The following is a 12,084-nucleotide window of genomic DNA, read 5'->3' as shown; positions in this document are numbered from 1 at the left end:
CCGAGGGGCAGGAGCCGGACTAGGCCTCCCCAGGCCACCTCCTCCAGGACGGTGTGCTCGCACACTTCCAGAACCAGCAGGTGACCCAGATGGCCTCAGCCATCCAGGAAAACCCTGTCTTCGGCCTGACTTGAGCAGGCCCACTGTAGGGCCATTTTCCCTGGTCCCTATCCCAGGACTCCCATCATCCTTCCCTGGCCTCCTCCTGAAATGCTTAGAACAGAGCCTGCTTACCTGAGCCCCAGTGTTGACCTCCTCCTGCTAAGCCACCTTCTCCTGAAAGCACGCACCACCCCCACCCCCAAGAGCCAATCAGAGGCCACACGACGCAGGAGATTGGGTCACTGTTTGGGAAGAAACATCTCCTGTTCAACATACCACCCACCAGTTTGTCCCAGTCCCACTTCGGGCACCCTGACCGGGCCAGACAGGCAGACCAAGCAGACACCTACCACTGCAGATCACCTGGCGCATCTTGGCTTCGTTGGCAAGTCTCAGCATCGTGAATATAGTGGCCAGGGTGATGCCCATGTATGGCATAAACTCAAACACTGTGTAGGGCGTGAGAGATGACAGGGAGTCAGGGCCAGGTCAGCAGGGACGAGGCAGAGAGGATGAGCCCACGGTCTGCCGCCTCCAGTCCCCACAGGGGCAGAGCATGCCACCAGGGCCGCAGGAAACAGCACAAGTCAGTGCTACAAGAAAGGAGGGTGCTAGCAACAGGTGTAGGGGGAAGGAGCCGGGGACAAGGAGACAGAAGAAACCCAGACGGAGCTGCAGGGAAGAGTGGGCAGAGCAGGAAGTTGGGGAGGGGAGACTTAGTGGGGTTCTGCAGCTAGGTGCCTGGCTCTTTAGGTGTCCCACAAATGTCCTTGGATGAAGGAAGAAACAAGGAAACAGCCAGTGAGAAAGAGGGACCAGAAGAAGAGAGAGAGGAAGGAAACCAAGAGTTGGAGGGGGAGAGAGGAGGGGTTATGGAGGGACAGAACCACCCTTCCCCACTTCCCCCCAGGCCTAGCCCATCCAGCTGCCCCCTTGGAGTGGCTAGTCCACCTGGCCCCACTGCCTCTCCGCCATCTCTCTCCATCTACCCAGCCCCATGTGACCAGAGCCAGTGCGAAATGGGACATGCTGGCCCCTGGCCCCTTCCTGAGTCACTGTCCTCACAGTCTCCATGCCCCCACACTGTCCCCAAGCCCCTACCAGCTCTCTCCCTGGGCTGGGCTTCCCCGGGCCAGGTGCTGGCCTCTCCTCTCCTCTCTCTGCATCCGCTCTGCGGGCATGGGTGGCTTGGGCACTACCTGCACGCTAAGAACCCTGCAAAGAAGATCCCTCAACCTGCCCTCTAGCTCTGCATCCACACACCAACTGAACGCTGTCCCCATTCTTTGGACATCCCCCGTGCATGTGAACTCCGTGCACCCACTGTAGAGGCAGCTGCTCAAACCTGAGGCCCAGGAGACATCCGCGGCTCCTCCCACTTATTCCTTCACCTCCGGCACGCAATTCATCAACCCATCAATTGAAGTCTTGTTTACGTCTCCCCTCTGTCCACCACTCCCCAAATTCGCCCCAGCCCAAGCCACCCAGGCCTCTCAGATACACACCTCTTATCCCTTCTCTGTCCACACAACAGCGAGAATGGTCTTCCCAGAACCTCTCTGTTCCACAAGGCAGTTGCCTCTTTGACTCCCTCAACAGCTTTCCATGGCCCTCGAATGAAGTCCAGACTTACACCAGGTCCTACAGCCTCTCCAACCCCTCTTTACCCCATCTCCCCCTCACCCTAACTATAACCACAGTTATCCCTCAGTTCTGCAAAGAAACCAAGCCTTTTCCTGCCTCAGGGCCTTTGCACGTGATGCATATCTGGTTCTTCACACAGTTACCATCCTCTCATCCCTTCAGGTCACAGCTGAAATGTTGCTACCTCAGGGAGACCCCCACAGAGGTGAGGTCCCTTCCCTCCTCCTGATCTCAAAGACCCACCAGACTGTTCTCTTCCCATCCCTCATCTCATATGATAATCATCGATTTTCTTGTTGACTTGTTTACAGTCCTTTATAGGGCGGGACACGGCCCCTCATCCTCACTGTGTGGCCCTGCACTGGCCGCAGCCCTGTCTGGAGCAGGAGCTCAGCACCTGCTTGAATGAAGGGGGAGCCCAAGAGGGAGAAAGCTTTGAAGAAAGAATGACAGAGGAATAAAGAAACAGAAACAAGAGGCAGGGACACAATCTTAACAGCGGAGGGAGACACAGGGAAAGGGAAAAAAAGAATGCAGGTGAAAGATAAGAAAAGAGGGAGGGGCTGTGGAATTGGTGACGGGGAGTAAGGAGTGCACCCATCAGGACAAGCACCAGATGTGTGCAATTGCTAAACCACTCTCTTGTACACCTGAAACTAATATAACACTGTGTGTTAACTAACCCGAATTACAAAGAGAAATTTAAAAAGTAGAAAAGAGAGGAAGGGGTTGGTCAGAGAAGAGAAAGGTGGAGACCAGGAGGAGTCGCCGGGCCACCACGGGGCTGAGGACCCACTGCGCCTACCATTGCCATTGGCCAGCTTGGCCAAGGTGATGATGACAAATTCATCCGTGAGGTTGAGGGGTTTCAGATGGTGCTGCAGCTCGTACATGACCATGCTGAAGTGGTTTCGGGACAGAGCCACCAGCGTATCACTGGCCACCTCTGCCTTCACGTCGCCATCTACCTGCCGGGGACCGGAGAGGGACGCGGGGCTCCACAAAAACCCTCCCGCCCCACAACTGCTCCAGCCTCGTGCACTCCTCGGGCTCAGCCTCTTCTTGACACCTGAGGTCACTGGACAAGGGCCTTGCGTGTCCCAGGCCCTGCCTACCAGCGGCCCAGCCCCTGGGTGGGTTGGGGATGGGGGAAGTGGGGGGGGGCATTGGGGGAGGGCTCTCCTACCTCCAGGGTCTCTCTCATTTCCCTGGAGGCGATGGTGACCAGCCTCTGGACTCCCTGTTCCTCCAGCTCCCCCTCCTGCTGAATGATCTCCTGGAGGATGTTGTAAATGTTGACTTTGCGCTGAGTAGAAATCTGGGGAGCAAGTATGGCAAGTGGCAAGATCCCAGACTTGGGCCACGGAGCCAGGGACGGACCCAGCACAGTCCTCCATGGGCTCCCTCCACCGGCCCTCCTCCCATATACCCATGATTTATAAGATACGTGTATTTGATCTTTGTTCCATTTCTGGCACAGACCTCCTAAAACTCTTAGTATTTTCTGAGTTGAGAGTTTTAACGTGTCCTTTGTTATGCTAATGAGGTGACTCGGAAAGCCTCTGAGGGCGGGGTCGGGCTCCCAAGAGATCCAGCCCTTTGTTGAGAGGACTGGACCTTTTAGTCTTTGGGAGGGAAGAGGGGCTGGAATTTGAGGACAAACCACAGGCAATGTTTTGATCCACGTGCCCCTGTAATGAGGCCTCTGTAGGATGGGGCTCAGAACACATGGAGATACCAGGAGGGGTCCCCAAAAGTCCAAGAAAGCAGTCTTCCCTGCCCTTTGCCCTAGTGAGGGAGCACCTGAGGCCAGGAAGTGTGCCTCTTACTCTACTTTGATTCCTAGATAGCCTTATCACCATGTTAAACCACCTGGCTTAGTACAACCCAGGCCACACCTGCAGATCTGCTTTGGAGAATAACTCGTACTTAATCAGGTGTGATGAGCCACACTTAAAGGATGAATGTGGGCCATGGCAGGCAAAGCCCTTGGAGGATGGCCCCCGCTCTCAGGTGGTAGGGCGGCCACTTCCCAACACCCAGAGGCCTTGGAAAATGTGGGCACCTCAAGAAGAAAGGAATTCACCCAAATGGATATGTTGTCCTAGTGAAATCTACTCCAGAGAGTTTGGCCTTGTTTGCCTGGTCTTGGCATAGCAAATAACCAACGATCCTACAGCCCGATCAGAGATTCCTCACAAAAACCACTGGAAGGGAGAAAGTTGTAAGGCCTTGCCTGTCCAGAACTGCCTGGCCCTGGACGGGTGTCCTGCAATCTTTTTTTTAACTGCTCCCTAAAGATCCTTCTTAGACATATTTTCCTAATCCCCCCCACCATGAAACCTTAATACCACCAATATATTACGTATCTGTTTATGGGTCATATACATCTATCTCCATGCTTTATACATAAGAAGGTAAGGTTTTCTTCATGCGTCCTCCCACCCCAGAACCCATTTTATCCACTTCAGGACAGTATCACCCCGTTGAGAACATGTGCTCTAGGTTGTTTGTTTGTTTTGTTTTGTTTTGTTTTGTTTTTAAGATTTTTATTTATTTATTTGACAGAGAGATCACAAGTAGACAGAAAGGGAGACAGAGAGTGGGGTGGAGGGGAAGCAGGCTCCTTGCTGAGCAGAAAGCCCAATTCGGGGATCCATCCCAGAACCCTGGGATCATGACCTGAGCTGAAGGCAGAGGCTTAACCCACTGAGCCACCCAGGTGCCCGAGGCCTGAGTTCTTAATTAACACTCCTACAGCCACTACATAAACAGCCAGATCCGTTACAAGACCAGCCTTATCTGTGATCAAGAGGACTCTCTGGAGAACATTTATGGTCAACAAGACAAAAATTGTCCAAGACTTAGAAGCTAGTGTAAAACAGACCCCTGAGGAGGTCTGGGTTATGGGGCCTCAAGGAGAGCGTGTCCTTGATCCCCCATGACCCTCTAGGTTAGGTTAGGGCTCCATGGAGCTAGAAGCTCAGTCACAGGAAACTGATAACGATGCAAATGCTTCCTCCATAACAACAAAAATCATTCCTGTTCATGGCAACGTAAATGAGTTTTGTCTGGCAAAGAATATAAATCTCTGTGAGTAAAATGCTCTTCTTAGGGGCGCCTGGGTGGCTCAGTGGGTTAAGCCACTGCCTTCGGCTCAGGTGATGATCTCAGGGTCCTGGGATCGAGCCCCACGTCAGGCTCTCTGCCCAGCGGGGAGTCTGCGCCCCCCCCACCCCTGCCTGCCTCTGCCTGCTTATGATCTCTCTCTCTCTGTCAAATAAATAAATCTTAAAAAAAAAAAACCGCTCTTCTTACCAGATTTGAACATTTTGCTAGTGCTTTCACTAGTTAATGAATAACAAATCTTTGAAACGTGTTCATTTTTAAAACATGCATACCTGTTTATTGGCTATTTATTGCCACTTATCACCGATGATAGCCTGGGTATTAATCCTGTACTTACATTTTTTTATATCTCCTGACATCTTGGGGCCTTGCAGGTCCTGGAGAGAAAGCCCCTCCCAGGTTGAGCCAATTACTACAGAGAGCAAAGAACTCAGCCCGGGATCCTGCTTTTCTATTACAAACCTTTGCCTGTGGACCACGGCTCCCAAACCCAAACCCGCTGTGTCAGAATAGATTCAGAGAAACAAACTGAGGGTTGCAGAGGGGTGGGGATGGGGGGACGGGTGAGCCTATGATGGGTATTAAGGAGGGCACAGATTGCATGGAGTACTGGGTGTTATATGTAAACGAAGAATCTTGGAACACAACATCAAAAACGAATGACACACTGCATGGTAACTAATATAATAATAATAATAATTTAAAAAAGAATAAGGCAGCTTTTAAACATTATGACAGCCCCTGCTGGTCCTCCAAGTGAGAACCTCACAGTCTCTCCCACCTCTGAGCCCCAGCACCTGGCCCCACGCCCGTCAGTAAGGTGTGCTGAGCGGTGGCCGGCTGTGTAGGCAGCCACAGGTAGGGCGGGGCTCCGAGGGGCAGGTGTGGGGGGGCAGGCAGGTCCTACCTCTGGCACCTGCAAGCAGCGGATGAGAGCATTCATCACCACGGATGGCTCTGTGGTGGCCTTGTCTGTGATGATCACGGAAGCCAGCATCTTCCGCATGTCAGGACCTGTCCCGGCGGCGTCCACCTTTGCTGACCCGCTGTCCATGATGTTGAGAAGGTTCATGACTTGCTGGAAAGTCCCTGAGACAAGGTGGCACAGCTGGGGTGCTGAGTGGGCCATCCCAGGAGGTGCTCCATGCCCAGGCCTTCCCAACACTGCCCAGCTGTAGCTCCAGCTGCCCCCACAATGGAGCCGGGCCTCTCTGTCCACCGTGCAGAAGGAGAAGCTGAGCCTGAGGCTAGGACCCGCTCCCAGAGAGTTGGTGGCCAGGACTGAGCAGTGGGCATGGGGAAGGGGCAGGAATGCAGGGGTGGGGCCAACTTTCTTGCCTCTGTCATCTGGTTCCAGAGGTTCCAGGTCTTCTGTTTCCTCTGATGGGTCCTCAGTTGAGTCTATGGCTGCTTCTGTCATCTCTTCCTCAAGCTCCTCTAAGACCAAATTTGTAAAATAGTTTGTGTATCAACACACCCTGAGATGACCCCCAGTGAGTCACGCCCTTTATAAGACTCTCCCCTTGAGTGTGGGCAGAACCATGACTGGGTTAGACCCATGTTCTAAGCAGTGGACCGTGGCATAGGAGACAGGAAGCCACTCCCATGGTCACATGATCTTATACAAGCCTGGAGAGGATTCTCACACTAGCCTCGAAATGGAAACAGTGTGACAAATTGCCCAAGGAAGGAGCCATGTGGCAAGAAAGTGAGGGACTCAGTCCTACAACCACAAGGAACTGAATTCTGCAACAACCACAAAAACTTGGAAGAGGACGGAGCTCCAGAAAGGATGTGGTCCTGTCCACACCTTGAATGCGGCCTATGTGACTGTCTGCACCCTGAATCCTGACCCACAGAAACTATGTGATAATAGATGGGTGTTGTTTTAAGCCACTAAATCAGTGTCATTCGTTACACTGCAGTAGCTAACAAATACACTTCGTTAAGAAGGACACTTCCTCCTCTCTTCTCTTGAACTGAAACTAATGATTAATGAGAAATCCACCTCAGCTGCCCCCGTTGCTCCTTTCAAGGGGCTCTTGCAACATCAGCAGCTTCTTAAGGTTTGGCAAACAACACAGATGTCCAAATGGAGGGCTGAACACTCCCAGATCAGTCCTGTGCTCTTTCCCTCCTGGGAATCCTTTTAAGAGCTACACAGGGACCCAAATACTGACCTTTCCTCGGAGACCTCTCCTGGATGGAACAAAAATATACCGCAAGAAAAAGCCCCGTTCTTTGCCTAATACACATCAACGGTAATGGGGACAGTAGCAGGAGGGGTTGCCGAAGAAGTGGGGTAGTTGGCTTTTCAGCCGTGTTGTGGATGAGGAATATGTCCCCTGGCGGGGTGGGAGGGTTTCATTAGAATCATCACCGTTAGGTAGCAGACCCTTGGAACTTTGAGATCTAACTGCCTTCCTGAGTCTTTATCAAGTGAGGGCTTTGAGGAGTGCACAGCGCCCTGTGATTAAAGCGCCACATTATGTTGTCACTAAATGATTTTCTTACTCATGTGTGTGGTAAAGTACTGTGGTCTGTTTGGGAAAGGGGCACGGTGACAGTGGGGGTGATTCGCCACCATGTCTCCTGGGGATGCACTGATGGTTTGCAAGCTCCATGGGAGCTTCTTGGCCCCTGTGCTCAGAAGGCAGGGGGAGACCCAAGAAAGGCCACTCCAGGTTGGTAGATGGCAGTTTTAATAAGCAAGAAACTCACATGCTGTGATTCTCTTGGGCAGCATCAAGACTGTGGATGCTTGCACCTGCCAACTGCATCTGAAGATTTTATTCAGAGGCCTTAGCTAGGTTCAGTCACATATACCATCAAGGTGGCCTCAACACCATATCAGCACCTCAGGGCTGTGTCCTTGGAGCAGGCTCTGGGAGTGGGAAAGGCAAGCAGAACCCTCATTCCAAGGACAGGAGAGGGGATGGGGAGCCTCCAATTTCCCAGGCCCAGTTCATGGGTCAACCGGCAGTCACATCTTCTAGGTGACTTCTTCCAACATGTGGTCATAGGACCTTGGGGTGGGAAGATGTAGTCAGGGCAGATGGGGTGGGTTGGGTCACAGAGGAGTCCTGGGAAAAGGACTCTTCCTCCCCAGGGACTGGACAGATTACTGGATGGGGAAGGGGGTTCCCATTGACAGAATACTTAGAAGATGAAGCACCTCTAGGACAGGTGAGAGGGCAAGGACCCTGTTTCCCTGAACCAAAAGTGGGGCCCAAGGATTCCCCTGTCAGTTGTAGCTGTGAGTTAAGTCAGATCGAGAGTCTGAGCAATGAAATATTGGCCTTCGGAAACCTTTCTATGCATTACAGGGCAACAGAACAAGACTCAGAGCCACCTAGGTCCAAGACTGCTTAGTTAAAATTCCCACTCAAAGTCTATCCACCCTCCTAAGAGGAAATTCCTCAGCCTCTGCTTGGACACCTCTGATACCAGAGTCCTCATTACCCTTCCTGGCCCATTTCTACTTCACTGAAACTGGATGTTTAGAAGATGAGCTTCCCTGGCATAACACCAAACTCTTCTTCCCCATAAAATCCCTGTGTTGTTCCTCCCTCTGCCCTTTGGTGACAAAATGACCAGCATGGAACAGGCACAAGAAGACAGTTATCACCCACCCCTCTTTTGTAGCTACCTCTGCCCTACCTCCTCCCACCACCCTCTGGGCCAGCTCTTCTCCTCCAAGATCACTTAAGTGATACGGTTGCCATTCCATTCCACAGACCCTACCTGCCTACCTGTTGTGTGCAGCTGACATGGCTCTCCATGTAGTGGTGAATATGGAGGTGGGTAGGACACCTGTGTCCTCTGATAAGCTAAAGACCCAACACATTAAAGACTGTAGATTAAGAGATAGGACTAAATGTATCAGTTAGCTATTGCTGTGTAAAAAACCACCTCAGAGCTTAATGACTAAAAACAACTCTTAATTATTGTTCATAAATCTACCAGCCAGTTCTGTTGATCTGGGGCATATCCATCCATGGATTCACTCATGCACCTGCAGTCAGCTGGTGGGCTGGGTGAGGGCTGGTTGGTGATGGATGGCCTCCCAAGGTTGGCAGGCCAGCAATTGGCTAGCTGTTGGCTGAAGTGGCTAGGGTGATTGGATCCCATGTCTATCCCACAGCAGGGCTAGCCCAGGCTGTTCTCATAGCAAGGAGGTGGGCTTCCAAAAGAGTGAGCAGGAACACAAAGGCCTCCTGGGGCCTCCACTTGGGACTGGCCCCTGCCCCTTCTACCGAATGCTGCTAGCCAAATGCAGGTCGCAGGCCAGCTAGGTCCCGATGGAGTGGGGAAATGGATCCCTCCCATGCCCAGCTGCATAGGGAAGGGTATGGCCATCAGGAAGGGTGGAGAAAGGAGCCATTTTTTGTTGCATATCTAAGGAGTGTGTAAGCCATGGCAAAAAGTGAGAAGCCCCCAACACAGTATCCAGAGAAGACACTGAGACCACAAGATCAAGGAGAAGAATTGGGTTCTGCTTGGTTTTTGGGAATAAAAACACTTTTCAGGGTTTTTTTTTTTTTTCTTCAGATTAGGACAGTAATATTTGACTCCCATATAAGCGATCCACGAAATCAGTCACTCGAACCTTTTGTCACTCAACTGAGCTTCCCACCTTCTAGGGGAGCTACCTTGAAAATTGGAAAAAACTGAATTGTAAAAACCCGTGGGTTTAAATGCATGAGAGCGCCAAGGCAGGAAGTGAAAAAAAAAAAAAAATGGACGCAATGTACGTGTATAGTGGACACATTTGGGAACATCTCCCCAGCTCACTAAGCTCCCTCTTCCCTGACCCTTGGGGTCAGTTAGGGCTCCCCATGGCCATGTTTTCCTTGTGTAATCCCTCCCTCAACATTCCTGATTGGATGACTGGGAGTAGATGCCTGATCTGGACCAATCAGATTCTTCCCTTCCGGGTAAGAGAGACTCTGTCAGTCCTCCATGGTCCTGTGCGATCCTGGGGACTGAGGAACAAACAAGACCAAGAGGAGAAGGAAGAGTAGGGCAGGCACCCAGAGTGTAGGGGGACCGGACCAGGCAAGAGAGGTACTTGGCACCATTGAGGCCCGGCCATGAGCCCCACGTCCTTAGGAAGTCTGCCTCATTACAAAAAGTCCCCCTTTTTGCTTAGGATATTCCAAAAAGAAGACATAGGGGCCAGAGAAATCAAAGTGTGAAGAAGCACAGGCTGGTGGAGCCCCGAGCAGCTCAAGTCCAGAGAGGTGGGGGCGGCAGGGAGCCTGGGAGCTGGTGCCTGGGTGGACCAAGAAGGGTCTTGTGGGACGGTGGACGTAGTCTGTGAGTCCCGGTAGGGCTCAAAGGTGTGGGGAGGGATCTGGCAAGAACAGCTTCTCAAAAGCAGCCAAGGGAGGGAATAAATGGGTCTGGGTTCAGGAGAAACTGACTATCCAAGGGACCACAGCTCCAGTTTGAAGTCTGCACATTTAAAACTGTTACGTGTGACACAAACCACAAAGCAACAAACACACAGAAGTGTGAGCAAAATTAAAGGCACAGAACAAGTGGAGAAAATACGGTACAAGTCGGAACGATATTCTCATTAATGCAGTAAACTCTCTGAACAAACCCTTGGGGTAATACAGCCCATAGGAAGACAGGCCAAGTACAGTCTCCAAAAAAGAAACACAAATGACTCCTAAAATTAAAAAAAACAAAAAATAAAAAACTTTGACGTAATAATAGTAATAAAAGCACATTTAAAACAAGACCCCAGGGTGCCTGGGTGGCATAGTCAATTGAGTGTCCAGCTCTAGGTTTTGGCTCAGGTCATGATCTCAGGGTTGTGAGATCAAGTCCCGTGTTGGGCTCTGTGCTCTGTGCTCTGTGCTCAGTGGGGAGTCCATTGGAGATTCTCTCTCCTGCTCCCTCGCCCCCTACTTCAGCAGGCCCTCTTTCTCTCTCTTTCCTCCCCCCCCAAATAAATAAATCTTTTTTTTTTTTTAATTTAAAACCAGATCCCATGGCTCATCTCCCAACTGATACTTTCCTTCGATATATTACTTTACACCAAGGAGGGTGCAGGAAACTGGCTCTCCCACACACGGATAGTCCCTCTCTGCTTGCAGTTTGCAAATAACTCAAGCCATCTATCTGCTCAGGGCAGCAAGGCTGCAGTGCCCCACCCAGATCCCTGTGTCCTTCTGCCTTAGGGCCCAAGGGGCCGCCTCCAACTCCACACCTCACTTTCTCTCCTAGGGGCTCTTTCTGGCTTTAAGGGTCCCCTTGCCCACACTTGGGGCCGACTGGAAGTGAAGGGAAATTAACACAACCTGGGAGCAGCCGGTCACAGACTCGACGAATGCTCAGAGAGCCCAGGACTTGGCTTCTTGCTAAGGTGGGATTAGTCTGATGTCTTACATTGGCCCCCAGCATCAACAGAGGGATTCAGCTCCAGCCACCCATAGCAGATCAGCTTCTTGGAGTCCCTCACTCCTGGTCCCACTCCCCACTCCCATATCAGGGCTTCCTTTACTTACCAAATAATCTACTTGCTCTGGAATCCTTGCCTCAAGGGAACCCAGGCATACCATAACCATCAACTTGATGGAGACAGTCATGAAAATGTACAAAGACCTAATCACTGGGCTGTTCAAAGAGGGCTCTTTTATAGCAGAAAATACAAGTGAATCCACACAGAAGTCTTGGTTAAATAAATCCTGCCATATGCATGCAATAATTAACTTCTTGGCCATGAAAAATGCAATAAATGTTATAGAAAAGTGTGGGGAGGGCATTCCCAGTAGAGTGAAGTGAGAAAGAGGGTTGGAAAGTGCTAGATATGCTTGGTGTAGCTGCAGTATTTTATAAGTAAACACATTTGCCAAAATAGTAACTGAAGTTATTTCTGGTGAACACGATTACCAGACTTTCATTTTCTTGTGTATGTGTGCACCTCTGTTTTCCTAATTTCTGTCATAATCACGGTTTATTTTTACAATCAGCACATGTAGCTCACCGAGAAATGCAACAAAAATGAAGAGAAGAACACCTAAGAGATATAATTTATAAGAATTTATTACTAATTTCAATTATTCAAAACATCAGAGAAAATACACTTGTGAGACACTCTGCTTCGGGTTTTTCTCAAATGAGATCCATTTGCCACAAGCATTGATTCACCTCTTGGACACACCATTCATCAATTTCACACATCATTCTTTTCCCTAA

At 50.8% G+C, this 12,084-nt stretch overlaps 1 protein-coding gene across 1 annotated transcript in view; it reads right to left on the bottom strand.

Moving 5' to 3' along the window:
• Positions 1-7,131, bottom strand: part of MROH2A (maestro heat like repeat family member 2A) — a 43,450-nt gene extending 36,319 nt beyond the window's left edge. The window contains exons 1-6 of the mRNA XM_032857541.1: positions 7,056-7,131; positions 6,214-6,312; positions 5,783-5,964; positions 2,933-3,064; positions 2,552-2,714; positions 453-551 (exon numbers count right to left, since the gene is read on the bottom strand). Of these exons, the coding sequence (XP_032713432.1) occupies positions 453-551; positions 2,552-2,714; positions 2,933-3,064; positions 5,783-5,964; positions 6,214-6,312; positions 7,056-7,131 (751 nt within the window). The remainder of the gene's footprint in view (positions 1-452; positions 552-2,551; positions 2,715-2,932; positions 3,065-5,782; positions 5,965-6,213; positions 6,313-7,055) is intronic.
• Between the last annotated feature and the right edge of the window lie 4,953 nt (positions 7,132-12,084).

Source organism: Lontra canadensis, unplaced genomic scaffold, assembly GCF_010015895.1.
Source record: "Lontra canadensis isolate GAN:19392208 unplaced genomic scaffold, GSC_riverotter_1.0 scaffold13, whole genome shotgun sequence".
In the NCBI taxonomy this organism is placed as follows: domain Eukaryota; kingdom Metazoa; phylum Chordata; class Mammalia; order Carnivora; family Mustelidae; genus Lontra; species Lontra canadensis.
This window is presented reverse-complemented; position numbering and strand designations above follow the sequence as displayed.